This window comes from Cyrtonyx montezumae, unplaced genomic scaffold, assembly GCF_038088225.1.
Source record: "Cyrtonyx montezumae isolate F1298 unplaced genomic scaffold, pur_monq_1.0 scaffold_1, whole genome shotgun sequence".
Taxonomy (NCBI): Eukaryota; Metazoa; Chordata; class Aves; order Galliformes; family Odontophoridae; genus Cyrtonyx; species Cyrtonyx montezumae.
In genome coordinates, this window is record NW_027071825.1 from 17235137 (window position 1) to 17262782 (window position 27646).

A 27646-nucleotide genomic window follows, 5' to 3' on the forward strand; every position below is an offset into this window, starting at 1 on the left:
AGTACTCATCAGCAATTTTTGATAAGATTGTGCTCATGATTTCCAAGCCAGACTCATGACTTCTGAATGAGTGAGGCTGACACAGTAAATGCAACTCTAAGTGGCTAATCAGTCATTAACTTCTACAATTGGGAAACAACAATTGGGCCTGAGTAAAATCTTGATCAATTTTTGCTGTTTTACTTGGAGTAAGCCAACAGCAAGGCCAGAGAAGCCCCAGAACTCCATGCTGACAGAGCTAGAACAAGACTGCACATTGGTGTGTGGGAACCTGTAGGAGCTCTGAAGAGTTCTTTTCAATGACTTTAAGTCAGATTACGGATATGGATTTGCTTTCCTTTATTGCAGGCATGAAGACTGACAAGTGCATTTTTACATTTAACATCTCATGAAATTTTGCCTAGTGCTGACCGTACCCTCCCAGTGTAAAAAAAGAGTATAGCTGGAAAAGTAAAGGGATTGGTGGAATCTTTACTTCCCCTGCCATAGCATGCTGGCTACAGTACTAAGGTCCATTTGGAGACTAAACAAGAGCAGCAGGTTATTTCCCATAATCCCCAAAGAAGGAAAGATGGGAAATAAACAGGATCTCTTGAGTCACACTTCTTTCATAGAATGGTAAAGCTAAATGCCAACAACACAAGCTTACAGATCATCACACATCTGCACACATCATCACTGTGCTATAGCGGAATGACAAGGCTACCTCATTCACAGAGGTCTGCAGGCCTTATCCAAGACACCTCTCATTGACATCAATGGAAGTTTGCCTGAGAAAAGGCTGCAAGCTTTGATGCATAAGTAGGATCTCAAAGTACCACACTTCACCATGGAAACAATTGTTCAGGTTAATTCCATTCCTTTTAAGGCTGCAGCGGGAGTTGCACCCCATATTCCATGCATTAGAGAAACCACATGCTTGGATGTGCCCTCGGTCCCATCCCCACCAGTCCCCTGACGGGCACCAGGGCCGGGTGAGATGTCATCAGTGAGCCGAGCTCACGCAGAGCGCATCTGCGCAAGAACATCATCTGTATAGGAACGCTGTTCCCAGGGCCATCCCACCGCCGTTCCAGAGAAAGGTTTCCCAGAGACAAGACCGAAGCTCCAGGCTCACTCTGGATCAGCTCCGTGCATCCCCACGCCCGCCGGGTCCTGCACAGGTGTCAGTCCCACACCATCCATCTGCCGCTCTCCTGCCGGCTGCAGACAGAGCTCCCCTGGCTCTGGAGTGGGGGCTTCCCCTCCCTCGCTGCCTCCCGCGGACCCCGCAGCGAAGCAGTTAAGCGGACGGACCCCGCCGCTCCTGACGTCAGCCCGGCGCGGGGACGCGCTGGCGGCGGCGGGCGGAGGAGACCGCGGCGGGCGGCTGCCAGCGGCCGGGGAGCGCTGCCGCGGGGCCGCCCGCAGCGCCCGCCAGCATGTCTGCCAAGGAGCGGCCGAAGGGCAAAGTGACCAAGGACAGCGTCACCCTCCTGCCCTGCTTCTACTTCGTGGAGGTGAGTAGCCGCCCGCCGCCTTGGGGACCGGCCGCGGCTCCGCGCGGGGCTGGCGGCGGGGAAAGGGCATCGCGGGATGCTCCGCCGGGCAGCAGCCGCTCATCCCCTGCGGGGGGGGGGCGCGGCTCAGCGCTGACCCCTCAATGCCGGGTGCGGCATCCTCACGCCGCGCTTTGCCTTTCCCGCAGTCCGCAGCGCTGCCCATCGTGAAAAGCTGGCGTTTTTTAGAGGGAATTATTTCTGAGTTGCTCGGACGCGGAAAGGCTGCTTAAGGAAATGGTGCCGTGCACCCAGGGACCTCTAGAGAGGAAGACATCTTTCGAGAAGAGCTTCTAGACAAACGCTGTTTGCGTTTCCTGGGCAAATAAAAATTACGTTCAGAAAGGAATGCTCAGGAAAATAGAAATGTTCTTAAAACAATCGTAAGTGGAGTTTTTCTGTCGGCCCTTTGGATACGCTTTCTCTAACAGAGCTAAAAATGCATGTGCTGGAATGGAATGAGGCTCCGAGTACATCTTAGAGAGCAAATCCTGCTATGGCTGCTCAGCTGGTAGCAGGTGGAGTTGCAGAGGCTGCTCCGAGTGTCGCTTGCAGGCATTACACTGCCTGGGGATGTACAGCCGTGTAGGTGCTGCTAGAATATCATAGGTAGGCACAGATTGAGCTTAAGAAAGAGGTAAAACGGTTTATGTATTGAGCACAGTGTTTCAGATGACCTCATTCACAGGAAGACGACTGAGGCAGTGAGGCAACATGTAACATCTCAGGAGGGGATGGTAAAGAAAAGACAAAATATGGTATAAGAATTAATTATTACAGGTTAAATAAAGAAAAAAAAAACATACACAGTACTTAATGTATGACATATAACAACATTAAAATGTAAAAATTGGGGGAAATATAGAAGAAGAATTACTGTAAGGTGCCTCTGAAGGGATTTGGAGGTTCTCTGGAAGGTAGAAAGGATAAATACCAGGAGGGGTTTCAGATAGCAGAGGTGTCTCTGTCACCCTCAGACCCTGAGCACCTGGATGTGATCAGGAGCCGACCCAAAGTAAACAGCACCCACTGGAAAGCTGTGCACAGGCTCTTCATATGGAAGCATCGTGCATATCCTATCACTATTCAAGGCCTGCTCAAGAAAGCCTCTTTGATGGAAGGGGTGTGCTGTGTCACACAATTTACATTAGCTTTGTATAGGAGAGAGAAGCTTTGTATAGGAGAGAGAATTCAAGCTTGGAAAAGTTCCTATAAAGTCAGGGGCACCCTAACTCTGTGCCATTCTTGTTGCTTGGGGAATCCAAAAGGATGAGAAATTACCAGACTTCAACTTGGGAATTACTGTGATACAATGTAGGCACAATGTAGAGATTCTGGAAGACACCACAGAACCACACGGTTTGGTGGGCTGTGCTTTGGCTTGCAGCAAGACAGGATGAATTACAGAGCAGTGGCGCAAAACACGTGCCCGCTGCTCAGAAGAGCTGCCTTTTATAAGATTAATGCCATACTTACAGTTCCCCTAGAAGCTCCCTGTAGCTGTTATAAACAATAATGCAAATGATCCTGCAAGCAGTGAAGAAATTAGGCTGAGCTCTTTGTACCATTCCCACATGAAGCAGGTGGGATTCTCCGCTCTGATATGTACTAAAAATCTTCAGATGGTCACCTACAGTTAGATGTAAAAAGTGGGGGGGGAGGTTAGCACTGCAGAGCCTCTCCAGTGCCCTGCTGCTCTGAGGGAGTCAGAATTCACAGTTAAGAGCTGGGAAACACTTCCATGTGTTTCCTCCACAGGAACAGAGCCTAGAAGCTGCATGAGCCCTTTTCCCTCAGAAGTGAGTCCTAACTGCTTAACTGCAGACTTACATCCCCGCTCTTGAGACAGTGAACGTTTAGGTATTCAGTACAAATAAAAGCAACAATGAAGAGTAAAAAACAACAACCATACACCTGACTGTCATCCACCTGAGTCTATCCATTGACTAGGAAAATTTGAGCTATCATTCCTCTTCCATCACACAGTGGGAAAATTTGAATCAATTTCCCACATTTTAGATGAGTACACAAATCACTTGAGTGAAGGGGTGACAGCAATTCAGATAATATTTAAACAGTTTCTATTTCTTACATACACCTATCATTTACCCACATGCACACTAATTGTGATCAGACTGATGAGAATGCCTTCCTGGGGCTTTGTATCACATCAGATAGCATCAGAAAAAGGACAGGGTGGCTTACATTCCTCTGTTGTGACTGGCTCAAGAAGAACCAAAGACTGAGTTACACTTTGTAGAAAGGGATTAAATCAAATGTAATTTCACTGGCATTAGAAATTCCCACGTGTAATGGACAGAGGGATTTGACTGGTATTACTATGTGATATAGATCTCCTTTGTAAGCAGGAGGTCAGTCCTTGCTGTGATCCAACAAAGGCCAACTAAATAAAAACAAAACTTACCCAAAATTACAATTTAATTAATGCTTTTTCAATTTTAAAGCTTTTAATATTATGAATAGGAGTTGAAATGATGATGAGAAATAAGATTTTTAGCTCACTCCTCTAAATGCTATCAGTTCTTTTATTTTTTTCCCCTCTGCCACCCACTCACTTCCATTTTGCCTGTTCCATTCATATCAGAAAGTCCCTCTGCACTCCAAATTGCAGTGAATAAGCAGAGAAAATCAAGTTTGCACCCTCCCCCACCAAAAAAAAAAAAAAAAATCAGTATTCAGTCTTCCACATAGCATCAGGACCTAGGAAATTTAGGCTAATGAAAATGTAATTTGTTTAGAAATAAGTTATGATGTATTTCTCAAATGCATTGTATTTTTCACTCAAACACTAAAATACTAGAAAAATGATGGGAAAGAATTACATAGGGACAAAGAGGAAATGAAATGAAATGAACTTTCACTTCAGCCTACTATAAGAATATCAAACTAGCAGATTTTAACACAGCAGATTTATAACATGAAACCAATATACCATTTTTAAGATCAATGTTATCAATGGACCTATTCCTCATTTACACAGAAATGCAAAAGGAGAATCAGATTAGAAACACAGAATCACTCAGGTTGGAGAAGACCTCAAAGAACATCAAGTCCAACCACAACCTAACCATACTACCCTTGAAGAGCTTCAAAGACATAGAAATGAAAGGAAATTAAAAATCTGAAAGGAAGAGATGGAACTTCAGAAAAATGTGGATGGATCATCTTCCAAACAAAATCAGAGGCGAACAAAAGACCATTATAAAATAAATCATAACACATTTTCAGTAATGTTTTCAATTTCATGAATCACAAAATAAAAACTCATCAATTTTCCCTATTGTACCATAATTTTAGAGGCATTTTAAAACACCTGTAAGACTTCTTAGCAGTACCTCTGACCTTGAGATCTGAATAGATTGCCTTGTGCATCTCAATTACCTGAGGCATGTGATAATAAGCACTGCCAGGCAGCCTGGCCTGTTTTATTCCTAATTATGGTTGTGACATTTTCGGGTTCTGTAGACTCTATGGGTTTTCTGAGCTTCATTTGTATAAGCTGGAAAAGTCAAAGCTTGCAATGAAAATTCAGAGTCCCTCTGGTCTAGTGGGATGTGTTAAAAAGTCTAAACACTTCTGGAATATATTGAAAAACAGTATTCCTGGAAGAAGTTCCACTCTTTGAAATTGTTTCTTTTCAGTATATTCAGAGTATATCATAAGAATATCCACTTGCAGAAAAAAATCATAGAATCACCTTCAAGGTCATCAAGTCCAACTATCAATCTGAACCTACCAAGTCCCATCACCAAACCACATCTCTTGGTGCCATGTTTACACTTCTCTTAAATACTTCCAGGGATGGGGACTCCAACATTTTCCCAGGCATCCTGTTCCATTTCTTGATTAAATATAAATACCTCCCATTTTACTACAAATTTGGAAAATTTCCAAGGTTATATAGCTTTTATTCCTGAAAGAATAATCACATTCTAGAGGCAGGACAGATACATTGATTCTTGGTGAAATAAAGACTCTTCACCTGTGACATCACTTCCAAAAATCCTGGTGTCAACCCCTGAAGTCACTATGAATTTTGCCTTTGACTTCAGTGGCACTGATACATTATTGAAAGTCCCACAGGTGGGAATGCTAAAGGACATAGTGTCCTCAGTAAACACTTAGATTTTCTCATTCTCCAGAGGAGATGGAAATTTTCTAATGGTAGCACCAGCAGAAAGCACAAGTATCTGTTATCACTGTAGCAGTTCAGTCTGCAAAACATAGGTCATCAGCTTCCACTGAAATAAATGCATGTAGAGAACGTTTACTGTGTCTCAGCAACAAACACTTCATTTCCATTTGCTTCTAATATATACCGGCAGAGCTAGGTTTGAAATGTCAGATGTTTGTACACATCAGTAGGTAGCTCTATGCCACCTCTCAGTCACATCTGGAGGGTTTTATGCAGCTTTTCAGCTATGCATGACCCACCACATTTAGATTATGCATTTTATCTCCTCAAGGTTCTGTATAGGTGTGACATGAGATACAAAATAAGAGGGATGCAGCAATTACATTAAGTGTGTAGGGAGAATGAGCTCTAGGACTATATCTTTCTTCCTAAGAACAAAATATCTGTAACTAGTGCAAGAATTAAACTACACTTCTGCTTCTTGGAGGCTCATTTCTAAGTAGGCTTTCTGCCACATTTGAATTAGTCTTAGGGGAACAAAACACACACACAAACTGTAGAAAATGAAATTATCCCCATACTGTGGAAGTAGCAGTGCTCTACACATCTATTGCTTATTCTCTCAGAAAAGCCAACAATATGTGAGGGGATGGGGTAAGAGGAGAAATACACATAACAATCTGCTCATTGAGCTGACCTGTGATGTGGCTGACTCATACAGAATAGACTTTAGATTTGTATTTAACATTGCATTAGAGACCAGCATCCCGAAAATACTAAGGGCCAATCTGAGACTTGAGGAGGCTGCTATGCAACTGTCATTCACTGACTAAGTGGTCGGTGTTGTATCCTCCCTATCACTTCCTTGTCTGCAGAAGTGCTATTCAGCTTCCATACTATTAGCTTTTAGCAGACAAGCAGAAAAGAGTGGCATAAAGGAAGAGGTCAGGGCTGTGCTAATATTGTCCTGAGTGAAGAAAACAATAATCCACATGTTAAAGCTTCTTCTGTGTTTGGCTACTTGCTTCACAATGAAAAGTTTAAGTAATTCACTGTGAAAGAGAAGTTTGTTCCCTTTTTGGTCCTTCATCATCCTCCTGATCTAGTATCACAGTAGCAAAAGGAGGACTTAGAATGTTAGAAATCAAAGGAGATTCATTTTCCAAACAATTGCGTCTTCCAAAAATTGAAATATCTATGCCTCAAGACTGTAGAGCACTTTGCTAGTCTTCGCTGTACTGTGCTATCACACCCACCATGCAGTCTGAATCTGGCACCTTCTAACTTCCTTCTCTTTGATTTTTGTGGGCAAGAATTTTGTAGCAATGATGCCATCACAACAGCTGTGAAACAGTGGGTCACCTTTTTGTAAGCATGGCATGCAAGCTCTTCTTCATCAGCAGTGAAAATGCACAGCTAATGGTGGTGACTGTATTTAAAAATAGTGTTTTGTTGCTGAGAATTTATTCTGTCAAATACTGTTACTGTGCTCTTTCTATCTGCTGTAGTTTCCCTGGAAATAAACAGGAGGCATTACTTTCAACGTGACCTTTTTTTGTATGAAGGTGTATTTTGGAGAATAGAATAAATTGTAATGTCACAGGGACTGGGAGCTTTAACTGCTGATTTTTTTTTTTGAGTAAACTTCTAGCTGAAACTTCGTAACACTTTCACCTGTAAAAAGCCACCTGTTCAGAAATGTTGCCGTTCCTGTTCTTACTGTAACACTACAGTAGCCAGTATAGAAAGTCTCATGATCAAAAGGGTGTGTAATGCCTTGCATCTCATTGTTTGTGGTTATCTACTGATTATAGCTAATCAATAATCATAATTAACTACAATCATAAGTAATGTAATGAATCATCAATTATTTTTGAAGACATGCTAAAGAGGAATATGTTTGTGGTATTTTTTATGTAGAGTAGAATTTCTAATGGTTTGTTTCATACTTAAGTGCATATATTTGAATTGAAATACTTTAAAATTATTTTAGGTTGAGAAATCAGCCATTTTAGGATTACTATGCATCAATATGTCTTTTAAACTTATAGGAAATAGTGGCAGTTTATCACTTACATATCAGCTTTATTTTTGGTCTTACACTTTAGCGAGAGGTTTTCCATCAATATTTGGCAAAAGATGAAGAGGTTTGAGGAACTGCACAAAGATATCTGCTGTATTTCAAAAGCTACACTCTATTTGATAGTCAAAGAACAATTCAATTAAACTCTGAAGTCAGTGATGGAAATTGGCATAACTTAATTTTCCAAAATGGTAATGATAATAGATTTCTGTGGCACCTGGGATTCTAAACTGTGAGTCAAAAATAAATCCAATAGAGTTCTTCTGGGAGAAGACAGACCATATAGTGTCTCTGCAATTAGTTTTCACAAAACATAGACAATTGTTAGGTAAAAATCCTTCAGAGAAAAGGCAGTTCCTTACAGCTTTGGGCTAGATGAAGCATGCATCAAAAATGAGGTAAAAGAAACAGCAGAAACTGGAGTTTGGAGAGAAAAGCAAAAAAAAAAAAAAAAAAAAAACCAACTTTATATACATGGAAATTTGAGGCTTCTGAAAAGCCTGAATGTTGAATATTGCAAACATGAGGGTATAAGAATTATTTAGAACATAGCTAAAAGATCTACAAACCCGACTTCTAAGTGAGTTCCCTGCTCTACATGCATTCTATGTTCTGTACCACTTCTAAGAAGTCCTCATGACAGCCCAGTTTGCAGTGCAGTTAAGCTTGTGCTTGGTCTTAACCCCAGCTCAGCACAGCAATCTGACTAAGGGCGAAGGTAGAGCACTGAAGCAGATGAGCAGAAGCCACAGTGAGAATCCTAAAAAAGAGCCCATGGATTCGAAAAATCATGAGAAAATGGCAGCATTTGGCCTGGTACCATTTTCCTGCTTCTCATATTACTGGAAGGTATTCAGACATCCTAGTCATGACCTCAGTATTCATTCCTGTCAGGATAAAAAAGGCCTGTCCTCCTGTTTTCAGCAAAGTATGACAAGACAACGGCCGTGCAGGTTGAAAGCTGCAATCACTGTTAGCAGCTAGCTAAGAATAGAAATACGTTGTCTCCTCTACCCCACCACAGCCCTCTTCTTTGTCTCACCCATCTGTTGTGCCTTGTCATTTAGCCCATGAAGTCCTTGTCATGAGCAGTGAGGTTTATAGCACATTTTAATAGAATCTCCCACAGTTCCACAACCTTGCCATGAAAACACAACATAATTATTAAATAGGCCATCATTCTTCCAAGTGTTTGTCTGTTGTTGAGTTAACGAGGAGAAACTGGTGGCACTCAGTTATCTCTCTGTGGCAATCTTGTTTGTGTTTACTTAAATACTTTTTACTTAAATAGATTTCCTGATTAACAGAAAACAAGAGAAATACCAAAAGGCAGCTGTGGTGCTCAAGAATTCTTTGCCTGTTGTGGAAGATTTGCAGAACAACCTAAGGATGGAAGATTTCATTTGCCATCTGAGTCTAGAAGTTACTTCCAAATATATCCAAGTATCCTACCAAGTACCTCCTCATGCATCCTGACATGTGGGCTAGCCATACTGTCTTAATTCCACATCTTGCTGGTTGTAGCTTGGCTTCCTCACATCCTGCTGCTCTCTCTTTTGCCTGTTATATATAGTTAGGTAAAACAAATTCCACAGCCTCTGTACTTGCATCCTTTCTCACAGAAAATCACTTAAGTCATTCTGGTTATCACACCGCACAGAAGCTTCAGTATTTATCTACACAAGAGGCATTTAATTTTTTCCCTGGTTTGCTTGACTTGAAATATAGCCCATGCTAACCATGATTGTAACCTATGTCCAAAGGGTCTGCCAATAACCACCAACACAGTACTATACAATAAGACTGGATCTAGATGTTCATGAAAAAAAGATAACACTTGTAGCTCATTTTAGCAAAGTAAAAAATGACCACATTAGCTGCATCCAACAGAGCATGTTTGCATGTTTAGCTATGTGAGTGTGTGATACTTCCTGGTTACATTCTCAACAAAGCCCATGATTTGAAGATATTCTCTTGAAGATGCATATGGACTCTTTTCTGTAGGGAATTTGGCCATTTGGGTCTAACTCTACATTTATGGGTATAAATTGCAAGCTAAACAAGGATCTTACTCCATTAGTCAACCAAGAAAATAGGAGTATATATATGGGGAGTTTATTTTTCTACTTAGGAGTAAGAAAATTCCTGTTCCATTACATAATTAAAACAATACACATTATAACATCCTAATTATATTTGTCATTTTCAAGGTGTTGGGAGCTGAAGTCTATAATTATGGAACTACTGCTGCCTTAAGCAGAACAGTACATAAATATTCATACATTAAATAGCCACTTATACCGTTCTGTAGGTTTTAGAAATTTTCACTTTTCTTTGGCCTTTTTAAAAAATGCATTTTACATTAACATTTTAAAGAAGATAGGAAGAAAAATTTCCTGTGGGATCTGACATACTTTATATAGCAAATTGACTATAAACCTATTCATTAGTATTGTAAGCAATTATGTTAGGGATTCATAGTGCTTTTGAATTATTTCTTTTCTTTTAGCAGAGTGGGTAATTAACAGTCAGAAATAACATATGAGTCTTATAGTCGAGCTGTAGGACAGTGAAATGCAATTTTCACGATTCCTTAATTTTTATAATTAACAATATGATTACAGCTAACACACATCAGCTTTGAAAAAAGGTTGTCCACACTCTTATTTTAGTGGTTCACAATAAAATCTCACTTCAGATGTCACCTGCATATGATTATTCAGAATTTCTACTTCAAACGCTTGCCTAAGAATAACATAACCAGAGCAGAGATGGACTTATGGGTAAAAGTTAGGGCCCTGTTGTTCAGGAGAGGCTTTCCCATTCTTGATATTAGAGTGAAGGAAAAGTACACAATGAAGATGAAACTCTGATTGCAAGGTGTTCCGTGAGTCTTCCTGGTCTGTGTTTCTATCATAGGAATTAACCTTTTTGGAAGCTTAGATGAAGTGACATCAGAAGGGTACTGGATCTTTTTTCCCATCTTGACCATTTAGCTCACTGGGACTCTGACTCTGGCTAAGTCATTTAGGCATGACTTTCAAATACTTAATAACAAAAACCATTGAAAGTACCTTAACAGTTAATTGCTGAGCAGAAATGAAATTGCTGCATGCATGAATTCAAATGCTGTGCAGAATCACAGTGTGCAGGGAAGAATGGGAGAGACTGCTCAACTTTCCCACACACACAAGGGAAGTGTTCTGTACAGGCGTCACCTTATCACAAACAGTTTCACAATAAAAAAATAAGGGCAGCACAAAGGCTTTAGGAAGGTCCTCTTTTATCTCTGCACATCTGTATAATAACTAAAAACAACTGTGGAAACTAATCATGCATATCTGCAGTATAGTCAATAGGGACTACATTCAGCAGGAAGTGAGAAGTATAATGGAATTATTCATATAGATAAGAGTTAGGTATCTTCCTGTAACGAGTACGAAGCAGGACTCAGATTTTAAATAATTATTCCAACATAACTGAAGTAAATATCATATCATGTATCCACATTATATATTATACTGCAAAATGTTATATGTTCTGTGTATTTATTACATTACACATAGTATATAAATTTTTAATACAGTATTTCAGTGCACATCTCAAGAGAGTCAGAGAGCATCCCAAGTTCAAAGGTACCACAAGGATCATCAAGTCCAACTCCTAAGTATTTCTATGTAAATATGTATACATACTATACTATAATTAACAACTTATTGAAGCAAACTTACTAGATACTCTCATTTTTTCATGCGTGTTCATAGCACTTTGCTTCATTTTGGCTGCTAATAAACATTCACTTTCTACACACTCACAGTTTATCTACCTAGGTAAGATTATTATGCAATCAACTTGAGCACAGATAATGAGGCAGGCAAAATTTTCTGTTTTCCACCTTCAGAAGATTTAGTTTAGAAGAACACTGAAGACAGCAAAATCTGTTCAATTCAGACAGATCCTAAGATGTATTAAAAAGTATATTTCAGGGAAATTTAGCAAGTATCCTTCTTCCCTAACCAAACAAAATCCCACTTTATGTACAAAATCCTCTACACTTGGAAAACATAAAGTTTAAAAATCTGAAAATAGCTAATTAATGCAAGACACCACTATCCTTCTGCCATACACTAATTAAGTTTCTTTTTCTTTTTATTCACCATTTTTCCAGTATACATATTTATCTAGTTTTACCTCTGTTTTATTATAGAATAGAATGAATGATACCAATTTATTCAAGCAATTAATTGTAATTGTTTGTAAACATATACAAGATTTCAATGGTAATATAGTCTCATGATGCCTGAAATTATGTCAGGAGAGATCATATTCCTTATAATGTGAGGTGCTTGATGTAAAAGAGAAGTATTTTTTTCTCAAGGGGTATAATACGGCCTTATCTAATTTTTATGACTATCTGTCCTAGCCAATCTATTCAGTAGTTTCAAGCTTTTCCTTTTCAGTAGCAGTTAATAATGAGGAAAAGTTAACATGATAGCCATCTTAACAATAAAAATGAAAGAGAACAGGAAGCAGATAGGAAGTTAACGTTACTCAGAGGTACCTTAATTACAGCAGAGACTCAGAGGGCCACATGGCATTGCAGTGGAGGTGCAGGCAGTGGCTGCAACATCGCCCTGTTGAATTAGAACTCTGGAAAACAAAAAAAAATCTGATCATTTATTATGCATTCACTAATGGGATGCAAAGAATTGTCACATGCTGCTAGTCACCATTCCTGCTGACCATCCTAGGGAAGGGGCTGCCCTATCCACACATTTATTACCCAACAGGTTAAAAATGTCTTATTGTTATTGCTTCTCTTGTAGGAATTACTAGTTGCATCTGTGCTTTCAGGTAATGATTGTAAGCTGGGGTAAATTTATCCCAGAAGGGTAACTTCACTCTTAATAAATTACTGCAAGTAATTGTGAAGGTTAACTCACTAGTAGCTAGAGGATAAAATAATTGTGAATACAGTCATCATATTCTACGCAGACTGAATCTTGTCAAAATTAATTGCCTTTTGATAGAACTATAAAATGAATGTGCCAAGGCAAAACACTGTATTATCATATATTTAGATTCTAGGCTATCACTGGATAATTTTTTGAAACTTAATAAAAATTGGTTTGGGTATAAATACTGCCATATATATGGCAACTACAGTACCAAAAAGGGTAAGGATGAGCAGCAGAAAGCTGACACCTCACATGGGAGACTGCACTCTATACTTACTTTAAAAAACAAAATTAAATTTAAACTCTGTCCATTAATGATTCATGGATGAAAAGGCTCAATTATGTAGGCTGAGAAGATTGGAATGGGACTTTAAATAGCTTGGTAGACAACAGAGTTACTTGATATCAACTGAATAGTATCGTATCTCTACAGAATTAATTATTTAGAGAAGGTAAAACGGACATAGCAAGGAGCAGTGGGATGTAAATAGCAAACATTACAGTGATTTATTAACAATGTTGTATTTGCAAAAGCGATGCTATTCTATTTCCATAATTGTTTTTTTTTTTCTTTTCCAGTTGCCAATATTGGCATCTTCTGTTGTTAGCCTGTATTTTCTTGAACTTACTGATGTCTTCAAGCCAGTTCACTCGGGATTTAATTGCTATGACAAGAGTCTGAGTATGCCATATATTGAGCCTACACAAGAGGCAGTTCCCTTCTTGATGTTGCTTAGTCTGGTTTTTGCTGGACCATCAATTACAGTAAGTATGAGGTACCACCGTCACTTATTAAAAGATTTTGAAGAGAATTTCAGTTGGCATAAAGAAAGTGCTCTGTCTTCAGTTAGGCTGCAGAGTATCATTCAAACTAATTACCTTAGGAGTTTAAATTCAGTTTTATTCTTCTATAGCAAAAGGAGATGCACAGCTCTTAAAACATTCCCTGCAGCACTTCATCTACTCACACTGTCCTGACCACAGGTACTAAGTTTTGAAAAAGTATCAACAGCTGAGTGAAAATAGTTTGAATTATTCAGTTATACTGTACAATATTTAACAGCTGTTTACAGACAGAATACCTTAAGACCCTGATATAACACTAAAAGAAAGAAAAAAACCACTATTTTTTTAGTATTGGGAGCCTTAAATTTACAACACGGAACATACCACTTTTGTTAGAACTAGCTTTGCTCATTAAGAAGGTTTATCAGTCTTGTCAGTGAACTCAATTTCATCTCCCCAAACAGCACTGAGACTCCTCTGAATTGTGAGTTAGTTGTTAAGAGCAGACAGAAGGAGACTGGTTTAATGGCTCATCCAAAGGGAGAAGATGATTTCAGCAGAATGGAAACCATTGTCAGAATATGAGCAGCTTAGTGATACATTATTAATGAGTAGCAACTCCTTTTAACCAGGTCTGTACTGTAGCCCAGAAATATTACAGAAAATTACCACATCTTATTGGCATACATTTTACAGCTTGTGGGATGCAATAAATTTTTAATATGTATTCATATATTTTAGGTATTTCCTGTTTCATAGGAAACTTCAGTGAGAGATCTTAGTGTGCATAAACATGAACAATTAGTATGTCAGATTCTTCTTAATTCAGATGCTTTAGTATTTCATTGTACTGTAAGCTCTGTGCATTGCCTATTTTCACCTGCTGATAGATAATGGGAATTTCCTCGCAGTGGTGAGAACTGCCCCCATTCATTTCAATATTTCAGCATATCATTTTTTCTGAATTCTAACATGCTCCATACAGATTTCAAGCTGCAATACTTAACAAGAAAAACAATAAAACCTGAGACTGCAAAAGCATAAGTAGATCTGCATTTTCCAGCAAGTAACGCTTTGTTTTCATTTATACTCTTCTCCTTATTTCTGTCCTAAACCATTGCCTGTTGCTTAAGTCACCATCTCTGTTCAGAGGACCACAAAGACAGAACTTTCTCTACTGTTATGGATTTGGTTAAAGTCCAGGCCAAATTAAATAATTATGGAAGAGTAGGCTGCCATGTAATTAGAAACTGCTAGCAAATGCTAGGAATGAGGCCAAGACTGAGGGCTAAAACCACCTTAGGCACAGTTAAGATATTGCTGTGGTTCTGGATCATTTGAATGGCAAGAATTACTGATTATTATGTTTTTAACTATAGAAAGATCCAATTTCTGCTGTGGATCAAGGCTCCCATTCCACTGAGAACTTTATACAAACATATTAATAAAAGAAAAGGTCTCCTTTCAAAACTTTATGGCACTTGGATTTAATGTCAGTGGCATTTTCTTATTGATACAGACCTTTTCAAGGAATGTATGTGTCAGTGGAAAACGTTAGTTGTGTTAGAGTTATATTTCAGCCTTTTAAATTCTATTGCTGTCTTATGAGTAATTGCTACATTTAAATTAACAGCTTCTTTGTCATTGCAGATAATGGTAGGAGAAGGAATTCTCTACTGTTGCCTGTCCAAAAGAAGAAATGGGATTGGAACAGAGGCCAATATTAATGCAGGAGGATGCAACTTCAATTCATTTCTAAGAAGAGCTGTCAGATTTGTTGGTGGGTTTCAATCATTACTCACAAAGAAGAGCCTTCTGTGTACATTCAGTTTCCACCATGCAGATTTCCTTTTCTGAAACAGCCTTTCAGAACAGTTGCAGGGCTGTCACTGGCATGGATCATTTTTTGCCAGCAAATGTGAGAAGAAACTGTCAAGTGGAGCAAAAGCAGCCCCATACTCAGTAAAGTAGTACTTAGACTCTCCATTTTCCTTTTCCTCCTCTAATCTATTGTCAGTCTTTCTAAAATAATCATTTCTTTTTCCTTCTTAGCACACTTCGAGCTGCCTTCCTTTTAATGGTTTCAGTGTACAGTTTTTCCTGCCTATCTCCAGTGTATCAAAAGGATTCAACCCAGCTGATAAGGCATTCAGCATGACAGCAACAACCTGTTAGAAGCTGTCAGTACATCTGACATTTTTTCTGTTATGTGTTTATCTACCTCTTGAAAAAGGGCTAGAATCTGGCAACGTAATGATAGAGAGGGACAGGATGAACTGAATTATTTTGTTATTTACTAAAGCTGAGCTTGAAAGGCTGTCTGAACTTTGCTCCACTCTCACAGTTAAATCCCTCTGCCAATGAATAGCTAAAAGGAAAGGTTTTCTCTGTTCCAGAAAGTTTTCATTAGTGAGGGAAGCATGAGCAAAGACAGACTGCAGGACAGCAGACTGAAAACTTCATAGAAGGACTATGTGTTAGGCTTTTATAGGCTAGCAAGCAGTAAGACAATGCCAGGAGAGGTTATACATATAGATATACATGCAGCATAGCGTATCCTTCTAATAGCAGCAGTGAGAAGGTGAACAAAAAGGATTGCAAGTTGCAGCAATAAGAACTGTAATGATACCCCATGCTGTCCATTTCTCCAGTATGGGGTCCTGTTCTACACCAAAGAAAGCTCAAGTTTGCATTAGTTTAATCTTTGATTCACACCCCGAATTTGAAGTTTATTTATAGTAGAACAACTATGTTGACATTCTTTCAGGTTTATGATGAAAATCTGATATAAACCCAAGTAGAGAATTAGAGGTGCATCCTTAGGAAACAGCAATTAGAAAATGCTCATTTAGAAAAACTGAATGCCTTGTGAATTTGATATTATTAATGATATGGGATTGTTGATCACTGACAAAAAGGACTTTTTGTATTAAGATGAGGACTTGGTATCAAGAAACTTAAGATGTGCTAAAACATATCAAAGTTATTGACAGCTGATGAGTCCCTGGTAATAAAAAAGATCAGGTCCTCAGAGCAGTGATCTAATGGGCAGCAGTGTTATTCAAATGTGTTTCAATGGGCAAGCCCAAGGACTGAATGAGCATTAATACTCTGCTCAAACAGATGGTTGTACTCCAGGCAGCTAAAATTTGTTTTCTAAGTAGAAGCTCCACTGTAGCTCAGTTTTGTGAAAAATAATGGAGAACACCAGGTTATCAAAACAAATATTAAGTATCAATAGGAAGAAAATAAGCACAAATAATCTTAGTTTTTGCATTAAACAGTTCAGCTGCAATAAGGTTCCATAAAGAAAAAAAACCCTTATACTACAAATCTTATACTTACAAGCCCAATGACAGTAGCCACAGATTCCTGTTGAGTGCATTTTCCACACTGAGTTCATCTAATTCATAAATACAATAAACTTAACAAGCTTTACTGCTTTATTTCCTAGGTGTTCATGTGTTTGGTCTTTGTTCTACTGCTCTTGTTACTGATATTATACAGCTATCAACAGGATATCAAGCACCATACTTCCTGACTGTTTGCAAGCCTAACTATACATCCTTAAATGTATCCTGCTCAGAGAATTCCTATGTTGTGGAAGATATTTGCTCAGGAGCTGATGCTAATATTATCAATGCTGGAAGGTTGGTTCTTCCCTCCACTTTTTCTAGATGAAGTCTGTATGAGTTTTGCTTTTTGTTGTTGTTGGTTTTGTTTTAAGTAATAATGCAGAGAGCATTAGCTTAATGATGTTTAATTTTCTCTATGAAGACATCAGGCAAACTGGGCTTTGCATATCTTTGTTAGACTCAGAAGCATGTTAGTAAGAGCTAATTATTTCTCCTTCATCGAAGGAGACAGTTCTTGATACAATTATCATCACATGTAGTTTCTACTGCTTTTCCCAGTGGACTCTGAGTAAATACCCTATATCATCAGGATGGAGAAGTCACCCAACTACATTATCTGAAACTTCTGTATACTGTTAACTACTATGTTGGCATGGCATTTGTTAATTTATTTTCCATTTATCTAGCTGAATATTTTTTTCTAGATTAACAACCATTGAAATAATTCCTTTACTAGAGAAAAGACCGCGGCAGTGCAAACCTGTGGGCTCTCAAACACACGGTTTTTCTTTCACATGATTTCTAACAAGTAGTTTGCTCTCCTTGGCCATTTAGTCTTTAGCCTCCATTATCAGATAGCAAAGATGAAAATTTTGTTTGTAATAGCAAGTTTTGGAAATTGCATATAAGTCAAGCTGAAATCAGACTGCATATGCTACTTTAAATAAGCCAGATGTGATAAAGTAGTGATAACTCAACTACTGAGGACAGTTGACATTTAGACAAGGAATCTGGAGGTTTAAGTCAGTAGGTGGTACTGCTTCAATACATCTGCTATTCATTAGTGCAAGAACTTCATTAGTATGTATCCTAAATATGTGCACTACACTACTGAGAAATCATAAAGCTCTTCATTGAACACAATAGCAGTCTTCCTTTTCTTTTTCACATCGTTTTAAGCTGTCTTTTTAGTCATTTATACTGCATTTCTTTGCATTTTTGTTAAAAACTTCCTGCTCTCCAATAACATTACAGCAGAATAGAATGTTTGAAATGTCTATGATTTCTTTTATGAGATGCATAATTTTCTTGTGTACCTGATTAGCAGGCATGAAAGCAGTGTTCTTTTCTTCTGTCCTATCCACCTCACTAAAGCTTTGCACTCTTTTCTGGTTCTCTGTGCAAGCTGAGATGGCTAGCTTCTGTTTTAACTTTATACCTTATAGCATTGCATTTTTGTCACATGGATATTATTAAAAAGTTTGTCTGTATTACCAAGGCATATCTTCCCTTGTCTATTTACTTTTACAAGGGTTGTTCTGAAAGTAATGCCTCCTATTTTATTACGTTGGTCCATGATATCAGAGGGAGATGTTAGTGTATAGGAGTAGAGGTTGAACATCCTCACCAATACTCCATTACATTTTGATGCCCTGTGACAGATGGCAGCAGAGGGACAGTCTAACAAAATGGCATCTGACATGGAAGTGCATATGAAGCAAAGGTGTGTCTCTGAATTCCTCAGTGCAGAAAAAAAAATAGCACCCACTGATATTGATGCTTGCTGAACATTTATGGAGTCTCTTATTTCTATAAGAGTGGATGTGAGCACAGTGAGTGGTGGATGGTGCATTTCAGCAGTGGCGACAATGGGTCACCTCCACTCATACAGAGCCCAGCATGCAGGCTCTTGTTCATTGCTGACAAAAACACATTGCTAATGTGGTAATTATGTAGAGAAAACAAAAAAAACAAAAAACTGTAGCTGAGAACTGGTTCTATCAAATTGTTTTCTTGAGTTATTTGTATCTGTTGTTGTTTCAGTGGAAATAAATAGGAGGCATTATTTTCAGGGCAACCTATGTATACTGATTTTAGTGGTTGACATACTTGAGAATCATGAAATCATTCACTCTGTAAAATAAGTTCCAGCAAATTTCCTAATCTGTCTCTTTTCACTGACAGATTCTGTCAGATAAACCAATCTCACTAACATTTAAAGATCCTCAATTATTTGATTTATTTGACCTTAAATATGTTTAATTGGCCGAGGCTCATACAGCAATTCATTTGCCATCTTTGTTATTTATATATCTGTAGATGATTGTAACTCCATTTGGCTTAAATTATTTTGTCCTTCACCTTACTGTTGCATTTTCTGTAACCATCTACTGTTACTGTGATACTGCCATCGAATCCTGATGTTTGCAAGCAATGTCTTCCACCTACACAGTTTCCCAGTGAAATTGGTGCAGCTTTACACATTGAATAGGAAGGAGATTTTTCACAATTGCTCTCATTCATTCTATTATCATCTCATGTACAATGCCCTGAATTGACTGTCCGTAGCCATTCCAAAAACGCTGATCATATATAAGTTTAAATATCACCATTTGCAAAAAAAGAATAACCACCAGTGAAATGCTTGTATCAGTTTAAGACTAAGCAGTGAGTTTTTTTGTTATTCTTTCTTCAGATGACAACCACATGCTATTAAGTCAAATTTACTCCCATAATAGAGGACGTTTGATTAACTATAATAATCTGATATAATTGATACCATCTTCAGTTTCTCCTTACTTAAATTTTATTGTCATTTTCCTTTATTAAATTCCTGTTTTTATACAACTGTGTCAACTTTAGCAAAGTGAACAGCAGTTGCTACAGGTTCAATACTTCCTTCAGTCATCTAGTATAGGAGTTATAACTTCTCTAGCCCAGGAGATTAACTAGACTTCAGCAATTTCAGTTTGTAAGGGATTTGTTTTTATGAGATCTATAATGGCCTTCATTTTTAGATTTGTATGTTCTCGAAACTCTGGCTCTAGAAATTTTTCTCTAGATTCCCCTATGAATTAATTTTCTGCAACATCTTTTTTTCTTTTATAACTTTTTCCTTTGTTTATCTTCGAAGAATCTTTTAAATTTCTATTCAGGTATCCAGTGAGTTCCCTATCCTCTGTTGTTTCTGATGTTCAGACTCAGTAGGACTCTGTAATCAATATTCTCCCTCCATGCATTCCTCACTCATGAACATTCAGAGTGATATTCTGTCTTATGAGCCCAGGGCATGTTTTCTCTGAGACCTTTGTTCACCTTTTCAATATAGAGCCATGTAAAAAGGCTACATGTTTTTAGCTTGAATTATTTTTATTTTAGATTAACAGATGGCAAATAGAGAAGAGCAAAAGCAGTGTCACCATTAGAAAGTACACAGAATGCACACACTGCACTAGCCCGGAAAGCATATGAATAGAAAACAGAACAAACAGAAAACTGACTGTAGCATTGTGATGTATCTTATGTATCAACAAAATGCACTCACATTTAGGTTAAGCTCTGAAATGCACTAAACTTCATAGAATCAAACCTACAGAATAACTCTGTGGAGACTGTAAGTAAATTTAGGCTTATACTGAAAGCTGTATAGCATAAGGATTTGATAAGACATTATAAAAATTTATATTTTTTCACATATTTACCCTCTTCCCCTCCCTGAACCAGGGATACCAATTGAAAAAGGCTTGCTTAGGAGAAGGGAAAAAGAAATGTCTGTCTTTGTAAATGAAAAAAAGGAATCACACTGATTTTATCTTGGCCAGAGTCAAGGAGCTGCTGGAGCCACGAGCTCAAATTCAGGTCAGCAGTATGGCATTCACACTGACCTACATTCACACATTTCATTACTGATGAATTATTTAGAACAGACAAAGCAGAATACATAGGAAATAAATTTAGAAAGCAGAAGCTGCTGCTTTGCAGAAAAATATCTAAGGGCAAAGAACTATACTTCAGTCTCTGCTATTTTAACTTAGCTGAGGTTCTGCTGGGAAAATTGATGTAAATACATGGAGCACAGGTAGGTTGTCAAAACCCACCTTGAATGACTGTTCAAGCCGTTATACCAAGCTGAGCTTTCTATTTCAGCCTATCTCAGTAGAAAGTGGCTGCTGTGACTGCAGCATACTGATATACTCTTCTTCACCAAAACAGACAGCATGTTACACATCCATGCCATTTAAGGAGAAAAATGTAGAACTGTAAACTGATATACATCTGAACTATTCACTTCCAGAGCTCAGAATTTTTTTAGGGCTTCTACAAGCCATGGACCAGATGTCTCCCATGGAAGAGGTGATACTGAACCCACTCTCAGCTAAATTTTTGCCTCTACTATGTAAGATCTCTTTTTCACATTCTCATCACTTTTTTTTTTTAGGGATCCATAAGAAGAATAAGATAAGAAAAACAAGATTTTGCCTACTGTCTCACATAGTTTGGACAAATTTTCATTTACCTTCTTGTTCTATGCTTCAGGAAGGGACATGTTAACACCTAAAAGTCATTCCATTTTCTTGCACGCCATTCAATCCTACCGTGTTATAAAATATTGAAAATTTAAAAAAATATAAAACTGAAAACATAGCAGAGAAAGATTAAGATAATGACTTATTATCCAAGCTGTATACATAGCTGACGAGTTCTTATATCAAAGAGTCCAAGTGAAATCAGTGACAGTAATTGTAAGATCCAGGTTCACTCATTAAATAAGTTGTATAATTAGATAAATGCAGATGAGTTATTATGGAAAATTATTTATAGAAACAAATTTAGAGAAAATGTCTCTCTTAAAATCAAGCATCCAGTCTAGAGCTCATTCACACTCATGGTATGCTCACATTACTTAGCAAGCAAAATTCCATCCTAAACATTAACATTAGAACTTTTTCCATACTACAGAAAAGAAATTTTGAAGGTAAACATTAATGATTGATCATATATTGCTTAGGAGGTGTCAGCTGAAAATGACTGTTTCACCCAGTGTATTTTTTTTCAAATGAACACTAGCATGGTATATTTGAACTTAGAAGCATAATTTGAGTGTCCTTCCTTGGCAGAAAGTCATTCCCATCTCAGCATGCCACCCTGGCAGCCTTTGCAGCAGTGTACATTTCGGTGAGTAATCAACTCTATTCATTTTCATTTAAATAAGATAAAAGTCAGAATGTAATTTGCTGCACATTTTACAGTGATGTATTGCCTGGATATTCTGAACAGATATGAGTTTTTATCCTGTCAATTTGAAAGTAAATAAAACTATCAGCAGCTAAAATAAAATTCTATTAGGAACACAGAAAAGATGCAACTGCTTCACACTCTTTGTTAAGAAGCAACATTATCCATTGTAGTGGATAAGTATATTTAACGCCTCATGTTATTCACATATAAAATGCAATGCTTATCTATCTTATAAGGTGACAATTCTAACCTACCATTCAAATCAGCCTTTATATGTTCTATCTTTCCTTTGCTGCTCCCTTCACTTGACTCATTGCTTTTAAACTTCAGGCATTAAGGCACAAACATTTTATGTGATCTAGTTTCATTTGACCTCCATAGAATTGCATCATAGATGAATGGGCACAACTACTCTGTGTGGCCTCAAAGATGCTACTGCAAAGCAAGTGAATAAAAACCAGTAATTAGGATGAAACAGTAGGACATGCTTCAGTGAACACAGCTGATTCCCCACATCTGATCACTGACATTTCTTCTGTACAGGGACCCATATTTGTATGAGTGATCACTTATTTGAAGTTAAAAAAAAAACCCCATCATTCATGCTATAAAATGAGAGATGGGGGCGAGGGGGAAACAATTGCAATCCATTAATCAAACTAAAGAATAGAATAGTGCACATATTGGGAACTTGCCAGTATTTTTTCAGCCCGGGAAAGAGTGAAAATTTGAAGTATTTTTTTTACCTCCCTGACATCTTTGCCCCCAGTTGAAAAATGGCTCTCTAAAGCATCTGGTGATAGGTTATTGCTTTCATCTGGCATGACATCTGGCTTCTGTATTTCTGACACAGCAATTGCTTAGTCACATTTACACAGTATTTAGGTTCTGACTGTGAACATTATTTAGGCATAAAATCTTTATCCTAATTGACATCAATAACCAACATTGCCTCTGTTTTCAGAAATCCATTCCTTGTGATTTCAGATCCTCCTACAATAACTGAGTAGATTTTAACAATGCTGCTAAACAAAATTAAACTGGTTATCTGCAACATTAGTGTAACAGTGATTTAAATGTCCAAGAAACATTTAATGCAAGAAATTCATGTATCTTCTGAGGTAAATTTCAGATTCTGTAACTGCTTCTTCATCTCTTTCTTTTTTAAGATGTACTTCAATTCTACATTAACAGACTCCTCAAAACTTCTGAAGCCACTTTTGGTCTTTGCTTTTATCATCTGTGGAATTATATGTGGTCTGACTCGAATCACTCAGTATAAGAACCATCCAGTTGATGTTTACTGTGGCTTTCTCATAGGAGGAGGAATTGCTCTCTATTTGGTAAATATAGCATAAAGTTGTTATGTCATAAAAAATAAAGCAGATTCATCTACAATAACAGTATAGGTATTTTGTAATGAAAATACTTTGCCATGGTAACGTACCATAATTAAGAATATAATACAAATGTGCTGAAGATGATAACATTGGGGGTAACCATTTCTAAGAAGTAATAGGGAAAAGCAAATATGTATTCCAATTTAAAACACCATAAGAATGCACAAAGTGGTATATAATGGTCTGGTAGTATATGCAGAAACAGCTCAATCATTAAGCACTTTATGTAAGATACTCGTATTTTCTACTCCACACTTCAAAGCATGATACATAGAAAATATTGGCTTAACCAGTATTTGTTGCCAGTGTGAGCTTTCACTGCCTCAAAAAACAAAACAAACAAAAAAAAACAACCAGCAACTCCACTAAAACCATAATCTGTCCCCTTTTTTTCTGTGATGTAATGTCTGTTACATGCACATAGTCTACAAAGGTGACGAGGGGAAAAAATGACTTTTAACAGTGGCAACAGTGACAACAACCAGAGAAGATAGAAACTCCACAAGCTACTAAATCAGTTCTTGTGATCATACTGTGAGCAGAAAGGCAATCTGTTGAGAATATCATTTCAAATTATTAAGATGTTGCAGACTGTCATAAATTCAGCTGTTGTTCCCATGTTTGAAATCTACAAACAAGTATGGTCTTTGTTAGGTCATGATATTCTACATGGGAAAGAAGACATACATTTAAGAGGCACATTGTATTGGAAACCCAGCAGTCAGTAAATCTGCACTGAAAACTAAACATGATTAAGCAGAAAGATAGGTGGAATATTGTGAAACTACAAATAACTCTGAAAAGAGCATACTGATCAGGTAACTTAAATCATTGAGTCAAACATCTGAGCCTTTCATAGAACATCTTCTCAGTGGAATCTTTTTAAAATGATAGCATTTTACAATGAGCTTATTGAATAAGAAAATGCTATACAATTATATCTTGTTACAGATCTGCACAACATGGAAAGCATTTGATTTAAAGCTGATAAATTGATCTATCATGTGGATATTGTATTACATGGTTATTACACAGTAGAAAGGGCAGAATCATGGCACAACTTGAGATGGAACAAGACCCAGTAAATCAGAGCACAGTATTGTAGACATTAAATAGCTTCATCCAGTAGATTGCAAATATTTATTTTCTTATTTTCATAACAAAACATTCTTTCTTCAGCACTATCTTTTGTTTTATTATATGAAGAACACTGAAAGAGGCAAAATATTTTCCTTAAATGGTTATTAGCAGGAAAAATGTTCCCTTGTTATCCTCCATACCAGATTGAGGATACATACAGTATTTGGAATAAAGGAAAGGATACACTCAGAAGGAAAAGAAAGTGAATATATTTGTTAGTTAAAGCATTCTAATTCTATCACTCAGTATTTAAGGCAGAAGAATGTAATTAAAATACCTAAAAATGTCTCTTTTTCATAACTACTTGTTGACAATTCTGTTCAAATATCAGGGCCTGTATGCTGTGGGGAACTTCTTGCCAAGTGAGGAGAATGCATTTCAATCGAATTTTCACAGAGAACCTCTAAGGTCCTTGACAGATCTCAGTCAAGATGCCAACAGAATCCTGCCAGGTAAAAATGGTAGCAGCACCGATGGCATTGTCTCTCACCGTTCAGAAAGCATCCTGAATAGAAACCACAGAGATTCAGGGTCTCTGACTAACATCAAGAGAGCAAATGCTGATGTAGAAATCATAACACCACGAAGCCCAATGGGAAAGGAAAACATGGTCACTTTCAGCAACACTTTGCCAAGAGTCAACACACCATCCTTGGAAGATCCAGCGAGACGAAATGCAACCATTCATGCATCAATGGACTCTGCCCGCTCCAAACAGCTGCTTTCCCAGTGGAAGAATAAGAATGAAAGCCGTAAGCTGTCACTGCAGGTAATAGAGACTGAGTCCGGCCAGTCACCACCAAGGGCTATTGAAATGAGGTCAAGCTCAGAGCCTTCCAGAGTGGGAGTAAATGGTGACCACCATGGTCCAAGTAGCCAATATCTAAAAATTCAACCTGGCAGCGTACCAGGTTGTAACAACTCCGGTCTTTCTGGTGGGCCAAGGGTCTCTATTCAGTCACGTCCTGGCTCTTCCCAGTTAGTACATATTCCTGAAGAGACCCAGGAGAATGTGAACACATCACCCAAAAGTAGTTCAGCTAGAGCTAAATGGTTGAAAGCTGCTGAGAAGAGTGTTGCATGTAGAAGCAACAGCCAGCCAAGAATCATGCAAGTAATAGCCATGTCTAAGCAACAAGGAGTGCTTCAGGGCAGTCCAAAGAGTTCAGAGGGAAGTACAGTCACCTGTACAGGAGCCATCAGATACAAAACCTTGACAGACCATGAGCCAAGCAGCATTGTCAGAGTTGAGGCCCATCCGGAGAATAACAGACCTATAATTCAGATGCCATCAGAAGGTGAAGGAAGTGGGTCATGGAAATGGAAGGGACCTGAAAAAGTCACCCTTCGTCAGACATACGAGTTAAATGATCTCAACAGAGACTCTGAGAGTTGTGACTCCTTAAAAGACAGTTACGGGTCAGGTGACAGGAAAAGGAGCAACATAGATAATACTGAGCATCACCATCATGGTATCACTACAATAAGAGTCACGCCAGTGGAAGGAAGTGAGATTGGCTCAGAGACCCTGTCCATTTCTTCTAGCAGGGACTCAACACTTCGAAGAAAAGGTAACATCATTTTAATCCCTGAACGAGGGAGCAGTCCAGAGAACACCAGAAACATCTTCTATAAAGGCACATCCCCCACACGGGCATACAAGGAATGAGAGGAGACATCAACTGGTCCGTAACACCACAAAGGAAACAAATATTCACACAGGTTCTGCTCTCTTTGTTTAGAGCCAGTATTTACCTTTACGTGCCAATTTATTGATCAGCAGCCCAAATACTGAACACTGCTGATCTGCAAAGTGCATGAACCTACGGAAATCATGTGGTGGGGGAAAAGCACAATGCCAGATCCTAACTAATGTGAAATGTTTTCATCCAACTTGTTCCTTCGGACTCAAAGTGTTTGAGGGCAATGTCGAAACAACAGTCTTGAACACAGACACTTTAATTCCTGAATGTGCCAACTTTTTATTTTATTTATATTTGTGTCCAAATCGACTGAATTTTTCATAGCAAATGCTGTATCAGTGGTATATATTCACCTTTGCAGAATTTGCACCACATCTTTAATACAGGATGGTGCTGATAACTTTACATGTTTTGAAAATTTGCATACTTATTAGAATCTACAAACACATGACATATTGATGTGCAGTTACTTTAAAAATAATATTGCTAATACTATGATGATGCTGGCTGCATTCATTTAGCATAAGAGATATTTACAGCTTTGTTATAGTGGATCTGTCACATTCGAAGATTGCAAAGGTTTTGTGTAGTTCTTTAAGATGTCTACTGCAACAAAAAATGTGTAGGTGACGTTCCATTAGAATGGAATAACTATATATTTTGAATAGTTTTGCTGCTACTGCTCAACTTTTATTTAAGAACAGGTGCTACTAATGAAGACGCTGCTTCTTAGTGGGCTAACTTGTAGAACTGTTTTAAATTATGTTTTTAAGGGGTCTTTAAAAGTACTACAAGTAATTCAGATCTTGCATTTTTAAACCCCAGCAACCCTTCCATTATTCTGTTTGCTTTTACCTTTATAATATGTGACACCAACAACAGCAAAATGTGCAAATATAAAAGGTGAGCCATAAGCAAATAAAACAAACCACTGTTTTCCTGATCAGCTTTAAAGAAGACAGTAATTAATATCATAGCCCACAATTAAAAGAAGTCATTCAGCTTACTTGCTTAGCATGCCACAGGAACAATCACAAGTTTCACCCCAGTCACCATTTAGGATACTTGTGCTTTGCTTTAAAAATGGAATGCCTTGGTATTGCAGAATCACTAAGTGAGTGTTGCATTATGCCACCACTTCTGTTCACTTTCCATGGAACACCCTCCAGAACCTTCTTAAGGATTATATTTTCTCCCCCAACACTGCCACTTAAGAATACGGAGGGTCTCTCCACTCAGAGCATAGATTACTTTAGTAAAGTAAAATTGAGATGATAAAAAAAAAAAA

General features: G+C 38.0%; 1 protein-coding gene across 1 annotated transcript; it reads left to right on the top strand.

Moving 5' to 3' along the window:
- Window positions 1–1359: 1359 nt before the first annotated feature.
- PLPPR4 (phospholipid phosphatase related 4) lies at window positions 1360–27646 on the top strand. The gene is made up of 7 exons (XM_065742189.1): window positions 1360–1499; window positions 13315–13500; window positions 15172–15301; window positions 16976–17171; window positions 21995–22052; window positions 23285–23458; window positions 24987–27646. Exons 1-7 carry the CDS (start codon window positions 1422–1424, stop codon window positions 26322–26324), a joined length of 2160 nt encoding a protein of 719 aa, XP_065598261.1. The 5' UTR covers window positions 1360–1421; the 3' UTR covers window positions 26325–27646.